This window comes from Talpa europaea (genome assembly GCF_964194135.1).
Source record: "Talpa europaea genome assembly, chromosome: 10".
In the NCBI taxonomy this organism is placed as follows: domain Eukaryota; kingdom Metazoa; phylum Chordata; class Mammalia; order Eulipotyphla; family Talpidae; genus Talpa; species Talpa europaea.
Genome location: NC_140077.1, coordinates 45,432,659 through 45,456,051, shown reverse-complemented (window position 1 = coordinate 45,456,051; position 23,393 = coordinate 45,432,659). Strand labels below are relative to the sequence as shown.

The 23,393-nt window shown below is 43.3% G+C and overlaps 1 protein-coding gene across 1 annotated transcript; it reads right to left on the bottom strand.

Moving 5' to 3' along the window:
* Positions 1–350: 350 nt before the first annotated feature.
* PBLD (phenazine biosynthesis like protein domain containing) lies at positions 351–22,453 on the bottom strand (the record flags this gene model as incomplete). Its single annotated transcript, XM_084245206.1, has 9 exons — positions 22,367–22,453; positions 12,119–12,218; positions 11,653–11,751; positions 8,567–8,676; positions 8,446–8,475; positions 5,314–5,402; positions 4,874–5,052; positions 1,794–1,856; positions 351–463 (listed from the first exon to the last, which is right to left on the bottom strand). Exons 1-9 carry the CDS (start codon positions 22,448–22,450, stop codon positions 351–353), a joined length of 867 nt encoding a protein of 288 aa, XP_084101332.1. The 5' UTR covers positions 22,451–22,453.
* Between the last annotated feature and the right edge of the window lie 940 nt (positions 22,454–23,393).

Genomic DNA, 23,393 nt, shown 5'->3' with positions numbered 1-23,393 from the left:
TCTTTTTAATGGCTGCCAAATATTCCATCAGATTCTCACATCTAAATTTAAATGGTTCATTCTTACCCCTTAAAAATGTATTCTCCCTTCTGTGACTAGTAGTCATTATCAAAGGTTACACTGCTCTTCATTACGGGTTACTTATTTGAAATACACTCACAGGTGGAGCCAAAACCCCATTAGTTAAGTAATGTGTAATCATTATTAAATATCCATTAATATGCTTCATTTTCTAATTCTAACAAAGATTAAGTTTACTATTCAAGTTTGATAAAGGCAATCCCTTATATTTCTCTGTATACAGAAAATACTTAGTCATTCAAGATAGCAGCTTCACAGCACAATTCTCTCTAAGCTGTCAGAGTGCCCTCTACAACAATAGCAGCACCTCCCCGAATGTCAACTCGTCCATCAGAACGCAATGAAATCTCCAGTTCTCCTCCTCGGGGGGAACACTGAAAGGCTAAAGAAAAAAAAAATGAGTCACAAATTAAGAAAGACCTCACAAATTAGCAAGAGACCTTTTATTACAAGCTCTTTCCAGTCAGTGTAAAGAACAAATTCCTCCATCTGTCTATGGTATTGCCCAGGCCCATCCCCTTTCCCCTATGGACTCAGGGGCCACAAAGGCAAGTTGATCTATAAAACACACAACTCTGAGTCTTCCCTTACTGAGCCTTTTTCTGGACCACTTCCTCAATCACTTCCTATAATGCCCAGAAACACCCCATCTGTGCTCTCCAGGCATAAAACACAGACATGTAAAAAGATAGAGGCATAAATTAGATCTAAGGAGATAAACACATTTGGCCTTGGACCTCCTGAGAAGGCTCCCTCTTCCCAACTCTGAATAGGAAAAAGGGACTGCATTCAGTTACCGTGGTCGTCAAGTAGCCACGTACCAGACAAACAAGAGAGACATGCCCTGAGCCTTCCTGGAGCTCAGTGCTTAGGGAGTGACTAGACTCAGCAAAGACAGAACAGCCACCCTGGTACCCTCAAGTCGGGACAGAGACTAAGTCCTCCGCTAAGACTCCCATCCCTTTGTGGGGAGGGGAACTCCTACTTTGATTATCAGGGTCGTGTAGCCTGCACTGGCTGTACTGATCTGTTTTCTCTGCCTTTGAGCAATATACAATCACTAGGGGAATAGGTTCAAAAGCAACTCTTTTACTCAATCCTGTGACTAGTGAGGGCAGAAAGGAGCCTGGGTGAGCATCCAACCTCAACCTGTTGCATTATAAATGGTTTCTGTTACACAACTAACTAATTTTATTCAACAAAAATTTGTTGGGCACTTATTGTGCCCGTGTGTTGGGAGAAACAGAGGTGATGGGAGATGTTTGGAGCACAGGATGTTTTCAGTAAAGGACTCAGGGTGAGAGAATTCAAAAAATTTTTTCACCTGGGTGATACATAACATTTTAGACATTGTCAAATTGACAGTACAGGGTCTCCCTGGTGGCACAGGCAGTTGAGCGCCACAGTGTGAAGCTTTCTGCAGCCTCTGCAGTGCGGGTTCGATCCCGGCCAGCAGGCGAGAATCCCACATGGCGAGGCAGACCCCTCCTGTCTCGCCCGCTGCTCCCCTCAGCAGTGTATTTCGTCAGTCTGCCTGTTCTGTTCCCCGCTCTGTCTCTGGTGAATCCTCTCACCCTCCCGTGCATCTGGCCTGTACCCGGTTCTTGTATAAATAAATAAATATTTTTAAAAAAATGGACAGTACATATGAGAAAAAGTACTAGCTTAAAGTTAAGCAAATGAAATAGAAACTGATAAAACAGTTGTCCTACCATACATCTCTTTCTTCCCCAGTTGCTGGGACCAGTAGCTGCTAAGAACAGTATGTGCAGATCCTAAAAAGAAATGAAAAGTTATGACATAATCCCTAAGAAAACAGGGTTGACTTTGTGGTAAATTCATAAGCAATTGAAACAGTTTGACAAAACCTTATATGACTGAATCATGCTGTGACCCCTGCCACAGCAGATTGTGAAATTAGGAGTGGAAAAAGAATGAGAATTGATGGGTAATCTCCTCTAAATGAGGTATCCACTGTCTTATACTTTCTAAAGGTTAAATTAACCAAATCGCAGGTTTTTATTCTTGTCTCATCAATTCATTGTCACCCCATGATAGGGAAATCATATCTTTACCTTCACAAAACCTTTCTACATCTTTCAAGGTAAAAGATCTCCTTCTGTCTAAGATATACGTGCAAGGAAAGGTGGGAAATCTGACAGAAGGCCAAAATTTCCACCAAGTCAACATTCCCAGGATTTTAATGCCAAAAGAATTTTCTTTTTAAGGAGGTTTTTTCCCACATGATTGTGCCCTACATAGAGATCAGAAGATAGATATTAAAATGAAGAAACAAAATAGAAACAAATAAATGATACAAGGGTCTTTGGGAGAGAAAAGGAAGAGGAAGAAAAGTTCCTCCTTCAGAAAAACATATTAAATGTTATCAGAAGGCCTCCCTGGTGGCCCATGGGGTTAAGTGTCAGTACTATGAAGCTATTGCCAGCCACTGCAGCATGAGTTCCATCCCTGGCCAGGGAGCTGATCCACATGGCGCAGCAGACCTCTCCTGACTCAGCCATTGCTCCCCTCAGCAGTGTATATCAGTACATCTGCCTATTCTGTTCCCCACTCTGTCTCTGGTGAATCCTCCCACACCCCCACACCTCTGGCCTACACCCCAGTTCTTGTGTACATAAATAAATTAATTAATTAAATATTAAATGTTATCAGACCCCTCAGCGTGACCGGCCAGCCCAGTTTCCCCAAAACTGTCCTTGTTTTAGCACTAAAGGTGCTGTGTGCCAAGAAACCCCTCAGTCCCAAGCAAACTGAGATGGTTGATCACACAGCCCAAATCCCTTCCCACTATGGAAAAGCATTTTACAGGGGGAAATACTTGCCCTTTGTGCCACTTAAAATCTTTGTGAAGCAACTATGCGTGTAACAATCCACTCAGAAATTCTCTTCCAGGAGAAGAGGTTGAATTTGACTATTTGGATGTCATTGGGCATTTTCCTGAGTCATTTAAAAGTGTTTGCTTGGGGCCTCCCCGGTGGCGCAGCGGTTGAGCGCTGGGTTGCGAAGCTGCCCGCAGCCTCTGCAGCGCCGGTTCGATCCCTGGCTGCTCCCCGGCCACCGGAGGAGGGTCCCACATGGCGCGCAGACCTCTCCTGCCGCCCGCTGCTCCCCTCAGCAGTGTACTTCGGTCCTTCTGCCTGCTCTGCTCCCCGCTCTGGCTCTGGTGAATTCTCTCGCCCTCCTGTGCTTCTGACTGTACCCAGTGCTTGTATAAACAAAACAAACAAACAAAACAAATAAATAAATAAATAAAACATGCCTCTATTAAAAAAATAAATAAATAAATAAATAAAAGTGTTTGCTTGCTGAGCTTTGAATTTAATGCGCTTTATTCCTCAGAGAGTAACTAAATCAAGGTTACGAAGCTATCCTGGCATTTGTGATCTGCCCAGGTTCCTTCTACCTGGGTCACCACCCCATATACCAGTCTTCTCCATCAAGCATTGCCACCCTTTTGCTGCTTAGCCCATTACTCTCAAAGAAGATGAAAGTAGGAGGCTTCATATTCTTGCCCTTGCCTATTTTTCATTTATCCCTCTGCTTCTGCCTGGTAGAACTCCAATCCCCACATTCCCACTTGAGAGCAGAATTGGGAAAAGAGGAAAAGAAACACTATTCCTGTTTCTATTTCCTACCTGCATGCCAGAAATTTTTCCTTCAAAAGCCAAATCTTGGGGCTTCCCCAGTGGTGCAGCAGTTGAGCGTAGGGCTGCAAAGCTGCCCACAGCCTCTGCAGCGCCAGTTTGATCCTCGGCTGCCGGCGAGGGTTCCACATGGCGCATAGACCTCTCTTGCCAGGCCCGCTGCTCCCCTCAGCAGTGTACTTCGTCAGTCTGACTGCTCTGCTCCCCGCTCTGGCTCTGGTGAATTCTCTCTCACCCTCCCACACTTCTGACTGTACCCAGTGCTTGTATAAATAAATAAAAAATCTTCAAAAGCCAAATCTTATCTAGATATCAAGGTCATGCATGCCTGTCACTGAAAAGAATGACAGCATTTGGGACTCTAGTGGACATCAGTCCCTAAGTTTTACAAATGTCAAATCTGGAAGTGGCAACTCAGGGGGGCAGTTTTATTGTTATTATTAAAATTAGGTAATACCGGTGGTGTAGCGGGTTGAGCATAGCGCTATGAAGCTGTCTGCAGCCTCTGCAGCACGGGTTCAACTCCCAGCCGGCCAGGGAGATTACCACATGGTGCAGCAGACCTTTCCTGTCTCACCTACTGCTCCTCTCAGCAGTGTTTTCAGTCCTTCTGCCTGTCCTGCTCCCTGCTCTGTCTCTGGTGAATTCTTTCACCCACCCGCGCCTCTGGCCTGTACCCCAGTGCTTGTACAAATAAATAAACCTTAAAATAAATAAATAAATAAAATTAGGTAATAGTTACTAGGCACTTACCAAGTGCCAGGTACTGGGCTAAGCACACCAACGTGCATTGTGCTACACGACCCTATGAGGTAATATACATGCTTTATGAAGAAGGGAACTTAACTCTAAAAAGTTAAGTCATTTGCTCAAGGTCAACAGCTAGGAAGCTAAGATACAAATCCAGCCTTACACAGAGATTTAAGCCTGCTCTACCACCTCCTTTACTCTGTGTTTTTCATTTGAGACTTCAGTGAAGGGATGGGAGTGGGGGCAGACAGGGAAACAAAGGCAGCTCAACTCACACACCCAAAAGGTCACAAGAGGGGCACTTAAACAGTGATCCTCCTCCTATGATCCTCCTCCTCTCTTGTTTAACCCTCCCCTTGCCCCATGTCAGAAAATACCTGTTACAGGATCTTCAGCTACACCGACCCATGGTGCAAAGTATCTGGAGTAGAAGTCAAACACTTTGGTCTGCCCACCAGGTTGTCCTTTAAGGGTAAGAATGAGTCCTTTCACCTTCCCTGAGCTTTCAATTTGCGGCAGATTCTGTGTGCTCACTTTCAGGTTCTCCAGAAATGACCTTGATCATAAATGAGATGGATTAGGACAAACCCATTTCGCAGACCACCCACTGCACACACTGTAAAACAGGCCAGGTGCAGCTTGCCCCAACAGCTCAGCGAATGGGAGGGGAGAACTCGTTTTAACTTCTTACTAGGGAACAATTTTTCTGGCTACATAAATTATGGTTTGAGTGGACGTAGCACAGCCAGACCAAACCAGAGTTATAATCTGGGGGCTGAACCCTCCTGTAGCGCAGACAGACAAAAATCTTGTTTACCTGTCATAAGTATCACTCAGCCGGACAAGGAGCTTTCGGGTATCTGGAGAATAGCGGATGTCCTGGACCCTGGTGTCACCTATGGCAGTCTGTGGGGACAGACCAGAAACTCAGGAGATGCCCTGGGTCAAGTCTGTGGTCCTCTTGATAGCAAATGACCACTCATGAGCATCTGCTGTGTGTCAGGAGCACCATCATCTTCAGTCCCAAGGGTTGCAGTTAAGTTTGGGAACTCAAAATGTTACTCAAGGAAGGTGAATTTCCTGGTGACCACAGAGGCTTAAAATAGATCTTTTCCGGGCCTCCCTAGTGGCACAGGCAGTTGAGCACCACATTGTGAAGCTTGTCCGCAGCCTCTGCAGCACAGGTTTGATCCAGCCAGCCAGTGAGAATCCCACATGGCGAGGCAGACCCCTCTTGTCTCATCTGCTGCTCCCCTCAGCAGTGTATTTCATCAGTCTGCCTGTTCTGTTCCCCACTCTGTCTTTGGTGAATTCTCTCACCCTCCCGCACATCTGGCCTGTACCCCAGTTCTTGTATAAAAATAAATAAATCTTTAAAAAAAAAAATAGATCTTTCCTCACAGACAAGGAGAGAGGCCCAGCATCATACACACACACACACACACATTTTTGCATGCACCTGCACACACACACTTACAACTTATCCCAGGTGTTTTGTGAGTCAAAACTCTGAATCATAGGCCTCCCCAGTGGCGCAGCGGTTGAGCGCTGGGTTGCGAAGCTGCCAGCAGCCTCTGCAGCCCCGGTTCGATCCCCGGCTGCTCCCCAGCCACCGGAGGAGGGTCCCACATGGCGCGCAGACCTCTCCTGCTGCCCGCTGCTCCCCTCAGCAGTGTACTTTGGTCCTTCTGCCTGCTCTGCTCCCCGCTCTGGCTCTGGTGAATTCTCTCACCCTCCCGCGCTTCTGACTGTACCCAGTGCATGTATAAACAAAAAAACAAACAAATGAATAAATAAATAAAACATGCCTCTATTAAAAAAAAAAACAACTCTGAATCATTACTGTCTTTAGTGTGGGAGTTGGGAGGACTTTATACCTACCTCCTAGAGTTGTTATGAAGACTAGATGCGGATTAACTAAAACATTCTACATATCAAGGACTCTGGAGCAGCAATTTGATTGGAAGTGGAGACTATAGCACTCAGCTAATACTGCTCTGCTTGACAAACACTATTTTCACTTAGGTTGTTTGCTGTAGATCAATAACAAAACAACATTTTATAAAGTGCTTGATTCACCCTTTAGCTAAGGCTACATAAAATTTTGCTCAGATCCAAGAAACCCTGTTTGCTTCTTTGTTTGATGGTTTGGGGTGCTGAGATTATAGGGGGATAAAAGGCCCTCCAAGTCATCCTTTGGTACTATTGCAAGTTCCAGCAGAGTAAATGACAATTAAATGGTAGTAGTGTGGCTATCAAAGGAGACTTCAGATTCTCTTATCCTCTTTAGGGACTGAGATGCTCTGGACCCAAGGTTAAGGCTCCCTCTAAATGGTATGGTACCTGGGCTATTTGCCTCTGTGATCGAGGCTTATGAATGTACCTCCCTCTAGAAATAGAAACTCCTGCAGCCAGATCCCATCTGGTCTCCAGGACCTTTCAGTCCCTCTAAAGTGTCATCTAGTCCTTCTCTGCATGGATTCTTACATCAATTTGAATGTTTAATTCTCAGCTGGAAATCTTTTTTTTTAAAGATTTATTTATGCAACAAGAACTGGGGTACAGGCCAGAGATGTGGGGGGTGAGAGGATTCACCAGAGACAGAGTAGGGAACAGAACAGGCAGACTGACTGAAATACACTGCTGAGGGGAGCAGCAGGCAAGACAGGAGAAGTCTGCTGCACCATATGGGTAGCTCCAGAATCGAACTCGTGCTGGGGAGGCTGCGGATAGATTCATAGTGCTGTGCTTAACCCCTTGTGCCACCAGGGAGGCCCTCAGTTGGAAATCTTAATGACAATTTCTAGGAATACAAAATGATAATATTTTGGAATCCCTGTGGAACAATTAAAGTGCCAACTTCACTGGATCAAGGTGAAAAATTAAATGAGATAATGCATGTGCAATGCTTAGCAAGTGGTACTACACAGGGAAGGCTCTCAAAAATGTTCTTTTATTAGGGGTCTCCCTGGTGGTGCAAGCGGTTAGTCTCAGCACTATGAAGCTATCCACAGCCACTGCAACATGAGTTCGATCCCTAGCCAGGGAGGTAACCCATATGGCTCAGCAGATCTCTCCTGTCTCACCTGCTGCTCCCCTCAGCAGGGTATTTCAGTAGATCTGTCTGTTCTGCTCCCCACTCTGTCTCTGGTGAATCCTCTTACCTCTTAGCACCCCTGGCCTACACCCTAGTTCTTTTTTTTTTTTAAATTTTATTTATTTATTTATACAAGCACTGGGTACAGTCAGAAGAGCGGGAGGGTGAGAGACTTCACCAGAGCCAGAGCGGGAACAGAACAGGCAGACTGATGAAGTACACTGCTGAGGGGAGCAGCGGGTGGCAAAAGAGGTCTGTGTTCCATGTGGGACCTCGCCCGGCAGCCAGGGATCGAACCGGCGCTGCAGAGGCTGCAGGCAGCTTCGCAACCCAGTGCTCAACCGCTGCACCACTGGGGAGGCCCTACACCCTAGTTCTTATATGCATAAATAAATAAATCTATTTTTTAAATGTTCTTTTATTGCTATCATTGTTATGCCCCACCCCCCACCTAGACCCCTTCGGGCAGCCAGGCTATGTGTCCCCTCTGTGAAGGTACACTCAGGCTTTCCTGCTCTCCTCCATCAAAGCACAGATCCCCATCTCAGCCTCATCCTTCACTGCAGAAGGATTGGGAACACCAACAGCTGCCAAGCAGTTTCCATTCTTTCCCCCTCCGCCCTGTGGTGGAGGCTAATGCTATCAGGAAAGTCAGGAAGAACTGGCCAGACTTCTCACCAAATAGATTCAACATTAAAATTTAAACCTCAAATGCAGCACACACTGTTCATTTCAGCTTAGATTGGAATATTTATACTGATAAAAGTCCTGTTCTAGGGGTATCACATCTTTGTATTCAATCTGTAACAAATGAGAAATCACACAAGATCTGATTTGATTCTTTTCACCTACCTTTATCAGCTTCTCTACTTCAGGTAAGTCCTGGGTGGGAGGGAAAAAGACAAAACCATTGTAAAATAGGCAAGCTGTTGGTTTGTACACCATTTATAGCAGTGATTAAAAAAGCACTGACCTGGGGCTGGGTTGAATAAAGAGGCAAGTCCAGGATGATACCGTTTTCTGCCTTTCTGGCCTTTAGTTCCCCACTCAGAGTGACAAAGGTTAGCGTGCTATTCACGTTTTCTGGTCAAAAAAAAAAAAAGGAGGGGGGTCATAATTCAACAATCAAAAAACTGTTTGAAAAGGAATCAAAAGGGGCCTCCTTGTAGCGCGAGGGGTTGAGACACAACCTATGAAGCTGACCGCAACCACTGCAGCACGAGTTTGATCCCTGGCCAGGGAGCAACCCACATGGCGCAGGAGACCTCTCCTGACTCTCCTGCTGCTCCCCTCAGCACTGTATTTCGGTCAATCTGCCTGCTCTGTTCCCCACTCTATCTCTGGTGAATCCTTTCACCCTCCCACACCTGTAGCCTATACCCCCACTCTTGCATGCATAAATAAATAAATCTTAAAAAAAAAAAAAAGAAAAGGAATCAAGAAATAGGAAGCCAAACTTTGATGTATGTTTGCTTTGTGCCATCTTAGGCTTTCTGGCAATGTTGTCCTTTCCTGTGAAGGCAGCCTCACTTGGGTTGCTGGGGTCTAGAGTGTCGAAAATGCTTATCAGATGCTAATTTGAGAACTAAGAGCATAAAGGATTGGACTTGACTTATTCGGCAACGTTTCACATCCTGGCTGCTTTCCACTTACTAGCTGTACACCTGAACACGTTATTTAACCTCCTTAACCTTGATTTCTCATCAATAAAATGAGATATATTTAAACTGATCCAAATTTCAGCTTACCTGTAAAACAGGATAATAATTAAATCTCAGAGAGATGCTATAGAGTTTTCTAATGTAGATTTTAAAATATCCACCTATAGTAACTATAGTGATAAACTCTAGGAGTCTAAGGTATGCCAAAAGGATGACATTAGAACATACACAGTATGACAGTCTACTATAAACAAATCAGATATATTCTAAATAAAACAAGTTGTACATAAAAAAGATTGGATTGCAAATGTTCGTATAATACCCCCCAAGTTACTGAGACAACTCAGGCCACCTATCTCACTTCAATCTGCAACATTTTTAGTGAAAAGAAATACTAGTAACCTAATTCTTTTCACCACCACCACCACCCCCAATATTTCTATAGTACTGTACCATATCTTAAAGGTGAGAAAATTCAACATTGTTTGTCAACTTTACTGAGCATAAAATTCACATTCTGAAGCCAGAAGTTTAATTTTTCTCATTATAATTGGTATAAGGCATCATCGTTCACAAAGTATTTGGGGGGACCTTATCTCTTCTAACTTTAAGAGAATTCTTTGGGAGATCTGAAAGCTAGCATTCCAAACCTAGCATCATACTGGGTGGCATTTTCAAAAGTCACACAATCCAACTTCAATAAAAGCAACTTTTCAAGACTGAGTTACTAAACAACATTTCAGGATGTTTCCTTCCTTCCATTCTTATCCCCTATCCACATAAACCTAATTTATCTTTTGAAGATATATAATGGATTACATTATCGCTTAACTCTCAACATTGTCTCCTGCCCATCCACCTCTCCCTCAGAAAGCTCCAGCTGCCCTGGTTATATACACTGCACCCCAGAGGCTCTGCATTTGCTGCTGCCTCTGCCCACATTGCTCTTCCTCAATGATGACTTCTGTTCTTCACAAAGAGGGCTTCATCTTATTCTGTAGCCCCAAAACTCCCTTCTCTAGTGGATGCTGTGTCTAGAATCTCATCCTCTCTCCTCTCAGGGCCAGAACTATATGAGGCAGGGAAGACAGGAGGCACAAAAGTTTAAGAGACACCCACCTTCAGGCCTCGATTTATCACACTTCCACAGATCCTGACTCAGCTGCCAAGAGGCCTGCTCTAGGAACTGCCTTGACTAAATGAGCTACTTTACCCAAAGTCACACAGGCTTTCCCGGGAACTAGGGACTAGTCAATGGAGGGCATAAAGGCATGCATCTTTGTTTATTTTTGGGACTATCCTGCTTGAAGGACCTTCCTAGCTTCAGGCCTCCCTGTGGATTTGGCCTAGAATTTTCTTTGTTGCTACCAATTTGTAGTTGAACATCTCTCTCAGTTTAGTCCTGCTCTCTTTACACTCCTACCATTACTGATCCCAGGAAAACTGTCCCCAGTTTTAACAGCATGCAAAGGTGTCTCAGAGTCTGCTTCCTAGAGGAATCTGTCCTGCAACACCTTCCCTCACTCTCCTTATCTAAAGTAATTTCCTCAAGGAACCTCCTTTCCAAGTCCTCACACTCTGCAGTTACCCTCTGTCATATCATCCTGCTGAAGTCCTTGCTGAAATTTCTATTTGTTATCTATGCTTGTATGTGGCTGCTTCTGTCACTCCTTTTAGGGCATTGCCAGGCATCTCTCCTCTGTCCCACTCCCACAAAGCCATGATCTTTATCTATTAAACTAAATGCAGCTCAAATGGAAACTGGTAGGATTAAGGTGCTATATGCTCTATTATCATCAAAGGCAAATGTATATAATCAGGACTAAGAAGCTTTAAAATTTATTGTGGAATGAAATTCTATGTAAAATAAAATGGGATTCCAGGGAATAACAACTATGATTTCCAAAGACGCCTGACATGTACTCAGAAAGGCCAACAGAAGTGTTACCAAAGTTTGTCAGTTTTGTTTCTCCATCAAGAATTACAAGAAATAAACTGTGATACCTTTATACCAGTCTCTTTGGTTCATCAGAAAAAGAGGGTGAGGGCCTCCCTGATAGCACAAGGGGTTAAGACACAGCTTATGAAGCAATCAGCAGCCTCTGCAGCACAAGTTCGATCCCTGGCCAGCCAGGGAGAAACCCACATGGTGAGGCAGACCTCCCCTGTCTTGCCTGCTGCTCCCCTCAGCAGTGTATTTCAGTCAATCTGCCTGTTCTGTTCCCCACTCTGTCTCAGGTGAATCCTCTCACTTCCCCACACCTCTGACTTGTAACCCAGTTCTTGTATGCATAAATAAATAAATCTTTTTTAAAAAAAGAAAAGAAAAAGATGGTGAGAATTTTTTAAATATTTGCTATCAGATAAGTGATAGGTTCAGAAAGTAAAATCATATTACTTATTTTGTAAAACAGCACAGCTGCAGAAGCCAGGGTAGCATGACCACAGAGGGGGACCTCACTTGCCGGAGTAAACCACCTTAATCCAAAGCAGGAACCTTCAGAGGAAGAAAAATCAAAGAGACCAGGTCATTCACATACAGATGGGTTTCAAACCTTTCCATTTCTTATTCTTTTCTAAGCAGTTTACTGATGTGACTGATAGCTGAGATGTTGCGAAAGGACAGGTAAAGTCTAGACAAACATCCTAGGGTTCCTCAGGGCAAGATCTGGAGATGAAACCTTCAAATTAACCAACACCCATTTCCCAATGAACTAAAAACCAAATTGGAATCTCTCCCTCTATCTCCTGGAGCAAACAAATAGTAAGTAACTGGACCTTTCCCTTAAATATTATTCTACCATTGGAAAAGCAACTTCGGGTACCATTCAAAATTGGCTTTTTAAAAAAAAAAGCATACTTACTTTGGGTAAAGTTGTCTGTTGAGTGCAGTCTTCGGATAAAAGCAGTTTCGGAGAGGTTCATTTCCCTTGCAATTTTTTGATGCAGGTCTTCATCCAATTCCTGAATTAGAAACAAAAGCTTGAGACTCCAGAAACACAAATCAGACTTTCTTGGACACTAACTGCCACTAGTTAATAACAGTTTATTCATATTAAAAGCTACATGCTTAAAAGGAAAAATTATCAAGGCATTCAAGGCACTTTTATGAAGGGTTTTATTTTCTTCAGAAATTCATGCTAACAGCATGTTATGAGTTGCAGATATACAAAACTAGAACTGAATGGCCTGCCTATCTTTTGCCAGATTATCGTCTAGTCTAAGAGCATGTGTGCTCTTCTAAAGAGAATCACCCCTACTGGAATTGCCACAAACTCAGAGATGCATAGGTCTTAACAATAAATACTCTGAATTTAAAGATGAGGCTTTGAGGTAGATTTAGAAAAAGAGCAGATGGGGCCTCCCCTGGTGGCACAGCGGTTGAGCGCTGGGCTGCGGAAGCTGCCCACAGCCGTGCAGCGCCGGCTCGATCCCCGGCCACCAGAGAGGGTCCCACATGGTGCAACAGACCTCTCCTGTCTCACCGGCTGCTCCCCTCAGCAGTGTAGTTCGCCAGTCTGCCTGTTCTGTTCCCTGCTCTGGCTCTGGTGAATCTTCTCGCCCTCCCGCGCTTCTGACTATAACCAGTGCTTGTATAAATAAATAAATAAACCTTAAAAAAAAAAAGAAAAGAAAAAGGGCAGATTATGGTGAGTTGGATAGGAAAATGTGGGCAAAGACCTTTGTATTTGGGCTTCTTGGACAGATCTTTTTTTTTCTTTCTTTTTTTTTTTTTCGCGGACACGGCTTCCCTCCCACCTCCCTCCCACCGCCCTTGGACAGATCATTTGACCTCTCTTCTGTTCTGTTTTTTTTTTTTTTTTTTTGGATTTATCTATTTTATGCATACAAGAACTGGGGTACAGGCCAGAGGTGGGGGAGGGGGTGGTGAGAGGATTCACCGGAGTCAGAGTGGGGAAGAGAACAGGCAGATTGACTGAAATCTGAAATACATAGCTGAGGGGAGCAGCGGGCGAGTCAGGACAGGTGTGCTGCGCCATGTGGGTCAGTTCCCTGGCAGGGGATAGAACTTGGGCTACAGTGGCTGCGGATAGCTTCATAGGTTGCGTCTTAACCCCTGGCACCACCAGGGAGGCCCTCTTCTGTTCTTTTAAATCAGTGACTAACCTATAAAACCTTTGATACGCTAGAATTCTGTGAGAAGTAAGGAGAAGCCGGATGGTAGGAATGGAGTGAAATGAGAAACTTTCATATGTGTGGACCTGTGGGCATAGGGAGTGAGAAGTCCCACCTACACAGAGGAGGGGAATGTGGGCTGCTGGGAAGGAGGCACCAAGTTAAGAACTGAACTATTATTTCACATGGCCTATTGAATGTTCTCTGTGGGGATTGGCCCATATACCCATATGCCCATGCATACAACATTTGAGAGAAATTTTGGTCATTTAATTCTGATGTGGAGTTTTCAACCATAAGCTTCAATGGTAATTATAGGGTGAGATGGGAAAGTCTGTGCTTGTCTTCCTGCATTTGCCTTCCTGGATTTGGATGCAGGAATCTGCAGTAACTGCCAACCCTCTAGCTATCTGATCCGGCCAAACTGCCTATCCTTGTTCTTTCTTTTTCTGTTGCTTCTCTTGACCTATACAAAGGCTATCTAAAACCATTTAAGGGCCTCCCTGGTGGCGCAAGGGGTTAAGTCTCAGCACTATGAAGCTATCCACAGCCACTACAGCATCAGTTCGATCCCCAGCCAGGGAGGTTACCCACATGGCACAGCAGACCTCTCCTCTACTGTCTTGCCTGCTGCTCCCCTCAGCAGTGTATTTTCAGTCAATTCACCTGTTCTGCTCCTCACTTGTCTCTGGTGAATCCTCTCACCCCCCACACCTCTGGCCTGTACCCCAGTTCTTGTATGCATAAATAAATAAATTTTTCATATTTAAAATAAATAAATAAAAATAAAAGCATTTAAGCATGCTGCATGCGACTAAACTCACCATCTATTTGTAATAGATTTCTTTGCAAATAGGGTTTTTTGCACATCACACTTCACTGACCATCAGCTATTCAATCCGCTCTACTTTGATATACTGGACCATTTGCAATTTGAATTTCTATAACTGCAATTTTTGTCCAAGGACACTTAAAATGCACCTATTTGCCTAAGGAATCGGAAACAATGTAAAAAGTGTAAAGTACCAGCCCTCATTGTACATCACCGAAAGCTGAATTCTACATAGAAACCAGAGATAAAGATGAATCATGAGAACACTAGTATTGCTTCAACTTTGAGAGCTCTAAAAACAAAAGAAAGATTGCATTCATTCAAAATACCAAATTTTGGTGCAAATAATTTTTCCATTGTATACTACAAGCTTATTTTCACATGCCATACACAACAGTTACAAACCAACAGCTACTCTCCTGTAGCAATACCCATCTCCCTTTGGCATTTTCACATTAATCAAATATCCAGCAGCAAAAACAGAGCCTTGTTTGTTTTTCTGAGTTCCAAGGTATGGTATTGAGACACTGAGGTTCTATCACCATATGGCCCTGAAGAGATTAATGATCAGAAAATCAGCTAGTAAAGTTTTAAAATACTCCCATCTTGTGGCAGTTTAGAACTATAACAATCTAAACAGGACAGTCCTGTTTTATCTTTGGTCATTTGTCCCTCTGCTAAGATTCCAACAAAAGAAAAGCACTTTGATGTAGAAAGTTCTAAAGCAACCAGGAGCTTCCTTCTGAGTCTCCTAGATTTCCTATCCTGAAGTTATGTCTACATAAGGCAGCATTCAAGGGCCTCCCCAGTGGCGCGGTGGGTTGAGCGCAGCACTGTGAAGCTGTCTGCAGCCTCTGCAGCGCGGGTTCCTTTCCCTGGCCGGCCAGGGAGATACCCACATGGTCAGCAGACCTCTCCATGGCAAAGCAGACCTCTCCTGCCTCGCCCGCTGCTCCCCTCAGCAGTGTGCTTCGGTCTGTCTTCCTATTCTGCTCCCCGCTGTGTCTCTGGTGACTCCTCTCCCCATCCCGCGCCTCTGGCCTGTACCCCAGTTCTTGCATAAAAATAAATCTTAAAAAAAGAAAAGCAGGGCCTCCCCTGGTGGCGCAGGCAGTCGAGCACAGCGCTGTGAAGCTGTCCACAGCCTCTGCAGCGCCACTTCGATCCCAGCTGGCTGACGAGGGTCCCACATGGCTCCGCAGACCTCTCCTGTCTCGCCTGCTGCTCCCCTCAGCAGTGTATTTCATCAGTCTGCCTGTTCTGTTCCCCGCTCTGTCTCTGGTGAATCCTCTCACCCTCCCACGCATCTGGCCTTTACCCCAGTTCTTATATAAATAAATAAATCTTTAAAAATAAAATAAAATTAAAAAAAAAAAGCAGCATTCAAATTGTAGGCCACCTTCAGCTGTCCCTAAAGCTTCTTACAGATGCCTCATCTTCCCAGTTCTTTCATAAATCCCAAAGCTCACACTCACTTTGCATACCTCACTCACCCCCTGCACTAATGAGAACATAAGGCCAACAATTGTTGGTTAACTGGAACTCTTAAAAATAGATTTTGCCATAATTTATTAATTAATATTTTTTACTTTCATTCAACAGATGCTTATTTAGAGCTCCCCATGCACTAGGCCAGGTGTGTTGAAAAAAGTCTAAAATGGGTTAAGATATCAAAGAATGAGGAAGATAAGTATTAAGTGAATCTCAAGAGTGATTTGTGTTACCAACTGGGAAATAAGGGGTGCCGAAGGGGCATACAAAAGGAGAGGACACCCAGTCTAATAGTGAGTATGGTTGCTCGAGGGGCTCTTTGGTCAGGCAGAGCTGAGGTAGCATCCTGAAGTCAGTCATTTAGAAGCATGTGACCTTGGCCAAATTACTTAACCTTCCCCTGCATCAATTTCTTCATGTGTAAAATGGGAGTAATAATAATAAGACCTACTCATAGATTGGTTAGATAGTTGAAATGAGATAACATATAAAAAACAATTAACACAGTATTTGACTGTAGTTGCCGAAGTTACTGCTATCACAGCTAAGGATTATGCTCCAAAAGCCAGTGAGAATCTCTAAGAAGCAGAAATTCCTACATTAACACCTCCTCCTCCTCTGCATACTTCCTGCATAACTGGGCAAAGGAAAACCTTTCAATGTCCTGGGAGATTTTCTCCACATTCCTCATCCCTCTTACAGGCATAAAAATGAGATATGAGATTGGAACATCCTAGAAACCCGAGGAACCTCTGACCCACTGTGATCACACCTGGCTAATGACCTTCGAAGGAAGGAAATGGCCAGTGCACCATAAGTTTCTCCATGTGAGCTGAAGCATGGATAAACACAGTATTTTTATAAACCTGTTTTTCCTTAAATATATAACCCAGTAGGGCCTCCCTGGTGGTGCAAGGGGTTAAGCACAACACTATGAAGCAATCTGCAGCCTATGCAGCACGAGTTCAATCTCCGGTCGGCCAGGGAGCAACCCACATGGTGAAGCAGAACTCTCCTGCCTCACCAGCTGCTCCCCTCAGAAGTGTGTTTCAGTCAGTCTGTCTGTTCTGTTCCCCACTCTGTCTCTGGTAAATTCTCTCATCCCTATATCTCTGGCCTGTACCCCAGCTCTTGTATGCATAAATAAATAAATCTTCAAAAAAAAAGAAAAAGCACATGAATGGATATTACATTTGACCCTAGCAGCTTCCAGCACCTGGTAGACAGCCAGTAAATGCCAGTGAGTTGGAATAAACGTACATATTGAGCACAAAACATAATTTTAACAGGAACACTCAGGAATAAATCATTCTAGAAAAGGTAACCAGTAAATCAGTTTTCTAAATTGGGGATGATTTTTGATTGTCATGGCTGGAGGAAAAGGGGGTACTACTATGATTGACTGTGCAGCAGCCAAGGATATTGCTAAATGTTTTACAACATACAAGACAGCCTCGAACAGCAAAAAACAGTAGGGTCCAAAGTGTCAACAGTGCTGCTGTTGAGAAACCCTGTCCTAAACACACACACACCGCCCACCATCACCAATGCCACAATAACACAAAACAAAAAAAGCTTGAAACAGAGTATGAAGGAGAATAAATCTGGGTCCCCTATTCCTGCTGAAAGGCTATTTTCACTAAATATTACACCATGGCCCTCTGATCGCTAATACTTATCAAGAGTTTCTGTACTGTCTTACACAGCTGTCATCTAATGTATGCATTTCATATTTTTTGCTTTGTGTCTATACAGTGTCCATGACTCTCCATGGTCTGTCAGGCATTTGAAGATACTATTAATTCTTTAACATTTAAATATTTTTTTAAAAACCTGTTTCAGGGCCTCCCCTGGTGGTGCAGCGGTTGAGCACTGGGCTGCGAGGCTGCCCGCAGCCTCTGCAGCGCCGGTTCATTCCCCGGCTGCCAGCAAGGGTCCCACCAAAAAAAAAAAAAAAAATCTATAAAAACCTGTTTCATGTTCCATTTAACCTTTTTTTTACAGCTCTTTGAAATATATATATATATATATATATTTTTTTTTTTTAATGCATACAAGAACTGGGGTCTAGGCCAGAAGAGTAGGGGGTGACCTCACCAAAGAAAGAGTGGGAAGCAGAATAGGCTGATCTACTGAAATACACTGCTGAGGGGAGCAGCAGGCTAGACAGGAGACGTCTGCTGCGGCCAAGTAGTGAGATTCCTGACTGGGGATCAAACTCATACACAGTGGCTGGAGATAGGGTGACAGTGTTGAGAACTTAACCCCTGCCCCACCAGGGAGGTCCCCCTTAGGCATTATTTTGTTGCTTTTACCTCAGGTACAGTGTTATAAATTCCTAGTATGGAAATTTTTTAATGAATTTCGCTTGAAAGGAAAACCAAAAAAATGAACTTTAGAATATTATAGAAGCTCTTAGAACTTTGTTACCCAGAATTATTTTTATTACTTCCCTTCCTGCAGTCTTTTATCCAGTGTTCAAAAAGTTCAAAGTGCAATTACCTAGTCTTTAGTCTGCCCACCATGTTTTTCTGTGGTTAGTTTCTTTTCTGTCAGATTTCACATAATTTTATTTTATTTTATTTTTTTTAAAGATTTATCTTTATTTATTTATACAAGCACTGGGTACAGTTAGAAGCGTGGGAGGGCGAGAGAATTCACCAGAGCCAGAGCGGGGAGCAAAGCAGGCAGAAGGACCGAGGTACACTGCTGAGGGGAGCAGCAGGCGGCAGGAGAGGTCTGAGCGCCATGTGGGACCCTCCTCCAGTGGCCGGGGAGCAGCCGGGGATCGAACCAGCAACCCAGCACTCAACCACTGCGCCACCAGGGAGGCCCAGATTTCACATAATTTTAAAGGGAAAAAAGAATATTCCTTTGAAGCCCAATATTTATACCCTGAAGTATTTTCCCCTCCATAAAATGCTGTTTCCATCCTCTGAGTTTCCATTTTACCTGGCACTCATTTTAGCTTCTATGGGGACTACCAAATAATGATCAGGTTTGCTTGTCTATTTTACCCATTAGACTTTGAGCACCTCAAAGACAGCCAGACTGACTAATCTTTGTACCTCCTGTCCCTAGCCCAGAGCCTGGCTCATGGAAGAGGTCGATAAATATTTGTAGACTGTGTTAATAATGAAAGCCTGAATGCCTACTGAATTGTGATTAGGCCTATACTTACTTGTCGCTATTGTCCTGAGATACCTTTTATTCTCTCTAAGTGTTTTGCATATCCACTGTCTTCAGTCAAGGATAAAAGAGCCCAAGGACAGAAGTCATCATTTATACTTATTTTTAAGCTTACTTATAAATGTAAGTACACTTAATTTTATTATTTGTGAGTTAGGGAAAGTGCTAAATTAGCCTCCAAGAGAACAGAATTCTCAGAGAAATGAAAACTAGCAAAAAAATCTTTAGATATCTATTCATTTGTCCCTCATAGAGCACCAAATTAGCCTGGTTCATAGGCCCAAGACACAAAAAAGTAAATGAACAGGGGCCTCCCCGGTGGCGCAGCGGTTGAGCGCTGGGTTGCGAAACTGCGCGCGGCCTCTGCGGCGCCGGTTCGATCCCCGGCTGCTCCCCGGCCACCAGAGGAGGGTCCCACATGGCGTGCAGACCTCTCCTGCCGCCCGCTGCTCCCCTCAGCAGTGTACTTCGGTCCCTCTGCCTGCTCTGCTCCCCGCTCTGGCTCTGGTGAATTCTCTCACCCTCCCGCGCTTCTGACTGTACCCAGTGCATGTATAAACAAAACAAACAAAACAAACCAGCAAACAAATAAAGCATGCCTCTATAAAAAAAAAAGGTCTAAAAAAAAAAAAGTAAATGAACAGACTATTTCAAAAGCATCCTCAAAACATGGACTTTCTCATTTTTTTTTTCTTTCTTCCATATGTACTGAAGTATAGTGCTTTGAACTATGTTAAATTCTTGGCCTAAATTCTATGTCCTAGTTTTTCCAAATATGTAAATAATATATAAAATATGTTTTAATGGAGAAAGAGATCCTTAAGTCTGGTGGTTAGCGAGTTGCTGGAGATAAAAGGAGTAAATTGAGAAATAATTTTTGAAATAATTCTTAATTCAAGAAATAATTCTTGCTAGCTGGCAAAAACTAAGTTCATAAATCATTGATGCTGTTTTCAAAACTCTTCAAGGATATTACATTGGAAATTGGGGCAAAATATATATAGAGACTCTTCAAAAGCAGTTTTAGTCAATTCCACAAATCTTTGACATAAAGTTTTGTTTGCCTGACTGTCTCTAAAGAAAGTTCAAAATTTAGGATCTGGGGGCCTCCCTGGTGGCACAAGGGGTTAAGATGCAAACTATGACACTAACTGCAGCCACCGCAGCATGAGTTCGAGCCCCAGCCAGGGAGCAACCCTCATGGCACAGCAGACCTCACCTGACTCACCCGCTGCTCCCCTCAGCAGTGTATTTCAGTCAATCTGCCTGTTCTGTTCCCCACTCTGTCTCTGGTGAGTCCTCTCACCCCCCACACCTCTGCCCTGTACCCCAGCTCCTGTATGCATAAATAAATCTTTAAAAAAAAAAAAAAAAAGATTTAGGATCTGGCTGTTATTCTCCCGCGAATTCTCCCAAGCACTTGTGTAACTTGATAAAGCCTATTAATTTTTATTTTTTCTGCATTTTGCAGTTGGAAAATGCCAGTTGCAGTTGCAAGGTTGCATAGTGAATGCATCGTTAAGGTAAGAGAAGGACTGTGAATCACTATTTTGCTGTTCTGCTTGAGGGAGAAAATAAGGTATGTCTGGGCCTCTCTGATGGCACAGGGGTTAAAGTCTCAGCACTATCAAGCTATTGCCAGCCATTGCAGCATAAGTTCCATCCCCAGCCAGGGAGCTACACACATGGCATAGCAGTCCTCTCCTATCTCACCTGCTGCTCCCCTCAGCAGTGTATTTCAGTACATCTGCCTGTTCTGCTCCCCACTCTGTCTCTGGTGAATCCTCTCACACCCCAACACCACCCCCCACCTACACTCCAGTTCTTTTTTTTTTTTTTAAAGATTTATTTATTTATACAAGAACTGGGATACAGGTCAGAGGCGCTGGAGGGTGAGAGAATTCATCAGAGACAGAGCTGGGAGCAGAACAGGCAGACAGACCAAAGACACTGCTGAAGGAAGCAGCAGGCAAGACAGGAGAGGTCTGCTGTGCCGTATGTGGGTTAGCTCCCTGACCAGGGATTGAACTCAGGCCATACAGGTGATAGTGCTGAGACAACCCATAGGCCACCAGGAAGGCCCTGGACATAGGAATTTTTAAAGCTCCTTGGGTGATTTTAATGTGTAGACAAGCTTGAGATTCACTGAACTGGAAGTCTCCAACACACACTTTGTCCAACTTAAAAAACAAGATCATCCATTGCCCGCTCTGTTTCTGAAGTAATTCTCAGATAACCCAAACTTGCACTAAAATTGCTCTAAGTTGAGGGGTACCTTAACATGTTTCCTAAAGCCCAGGTAACAACACAAAGCTCCTAAGGTCAAGGAATAGTTCTATTAACATATATCATCATCAACAAACCATTTTAAAGTGAAACTTAAAGTAAATAAGGTTCGTCTTATATTAGAACTTAAATGCTCCTATTTTCTACTTAATTTCCTGGAAAATGTCTCACTTTCCTGGTTCTGAGAAGAATTTTTAATTACCCACAATATAAGTTTAAAGATATCCACTTAGAGGGCCTCCCTGGTGGCACAAGGGGTTAAGACACAATCTACAAAGTTAACCGCAGCCACCACAAGTTCAAATTAGAGCCCCTGCCAGGGAGCAACCCACATGGCGCAGCAGACCTCTCCTGACTCCCCTGCTGCTCCCCTCAGCAGTGTATTTCAGTCAATCTGCTTGTTCTGTTCCCTACTTTGTCTCGGGTGAATCCTCTCACCACCACCCTGTAACTCTGGCCTGTACCCCAGCTCTTGTATGCATTAAAAAAAACATAAAAAATTAAATCTTTGGGGAAAAAAGATATCCCCTTAGAATCTTTTATGCTAAATGTATTACCAGATATATCCAGTCACATAAAACTCATCTAAATTTCATTCTCCTCCATATTTGGTGTTAATTAAATGAAAAAAGTAAAAATCTGGGCCTCCCTGGTGGCACAAGGGTTAAGCACTGCACTGTGAAGCGGTCCTCAGCCTCTGCAGCACGAGTTCAGTCCCAGCTGGCCAGGGAGCGACCCAAATGGCAAGGCAGACCTCTCCTGTCTCGCCCGCTGCTCCCCTCAGCAGTATATTTCAGTCTATCTCCCTATTCTGTTCCCCGTTCTGTCTCTGGTGAATCCTCTCACCCTCCCGCATCTCTGGCCTGTACCCCAGCTGCTGTATGCATAAATAAATAATTTAAAAACAAAAGTAAAAATCTTATGTCTAAAAGGAAACTGCAGTTTTCTTTAAATTGACTCTAGTTTTTTACATGAATCTTCGTTTCTCTAGATTTAACTTACATGTAAGAATGCTCACCACATAGTTTGTTTGAAATCAACTTGCAGAGAATGTTGCTAATATTTAACAACACAAACCGAAGAGGTAAACAGGTGGATTTGATTTTTTTTTTAATAAATGCTTGGTTCTAGAGGAGTCTAGAATTTTAGGATCTGCACTTCCAAGCCAAGAACTTACATTTTCCAAGAGGCAAACAGCAGCAGGGTTTCCACGAAATGCTTTTGCTGTGAATGCATCTGCTATGAAAATCGGAAGCTTCATTTTCCTTGCAAGCTGTTTTCCAGGCTCTCAGAATTGCTGGTAGCCTGCTTTTTTCCCTGTCGTTGGAAAAAAAAAAAAAAAAAAGTTAATGTTTTACTTAGTATACAGAACCCATCAGCAGTTCCAGATACTAAGTCAGGAAATTGTATTAACACATCTACATTTAAAGGCATGTGAAACCTGAGGTTAAGTTTTTAATGAGATATGTGAAATGTTCAAGGAGCAGGTATGTTGCTTATAGCAATGAAATTACTACCCTTTTGAAAGAATGTTTTTCTAATTATAAATAACTTGGAAAATTGAAAAGCATATAACCATGCAAACCAGCAAAAACATTTTTGTCTTGGACTCAACATACTCAAAGTAGGCTCATGCTTTAGTAAATATCATGATATTTTGTAAATATGCTTTGCAGACTTTCTTGAATTCATGATATAGATTTATTAAAATAAATCTTTTCATTGTAATAATATTGTAATAATTTCATTGAATTAGAATTTTTATACTTCTCACGGTTAAAGATTATCCAATCTCTTTGTAAAACTCTGGTGGAATTTCACTCTCTCTTGAATCAGTGTTAATAGGTAAAATAGTGTTAAGAAACAAAAAATCACAAATTTAGAGATCTACTTGGCTTTATTAAACCAATCATAAATTGGGGCCTCCTTCATGGCACCAGGAGTTAAGATGCAGCACTATGAAGCTACCCGAAGCCATTGCAGCATGAGTTCAACACCCAACCAGGGAGGTGACCCACATGGTGCAGTAGACCTCTCCTGTCTCGACCGCTGCTCCCCTCAGCAGTGTATTTCAGTACATCTGCCTGTTCTGTTCCCCACTCTGTCTCTGGTAAATCCTCTCACACTCACACCCCGCATCTCTGGCCTGTATCCCACCTCTTATATGCATAAATAAACAAATATTTAATAAAAAAACATTTATA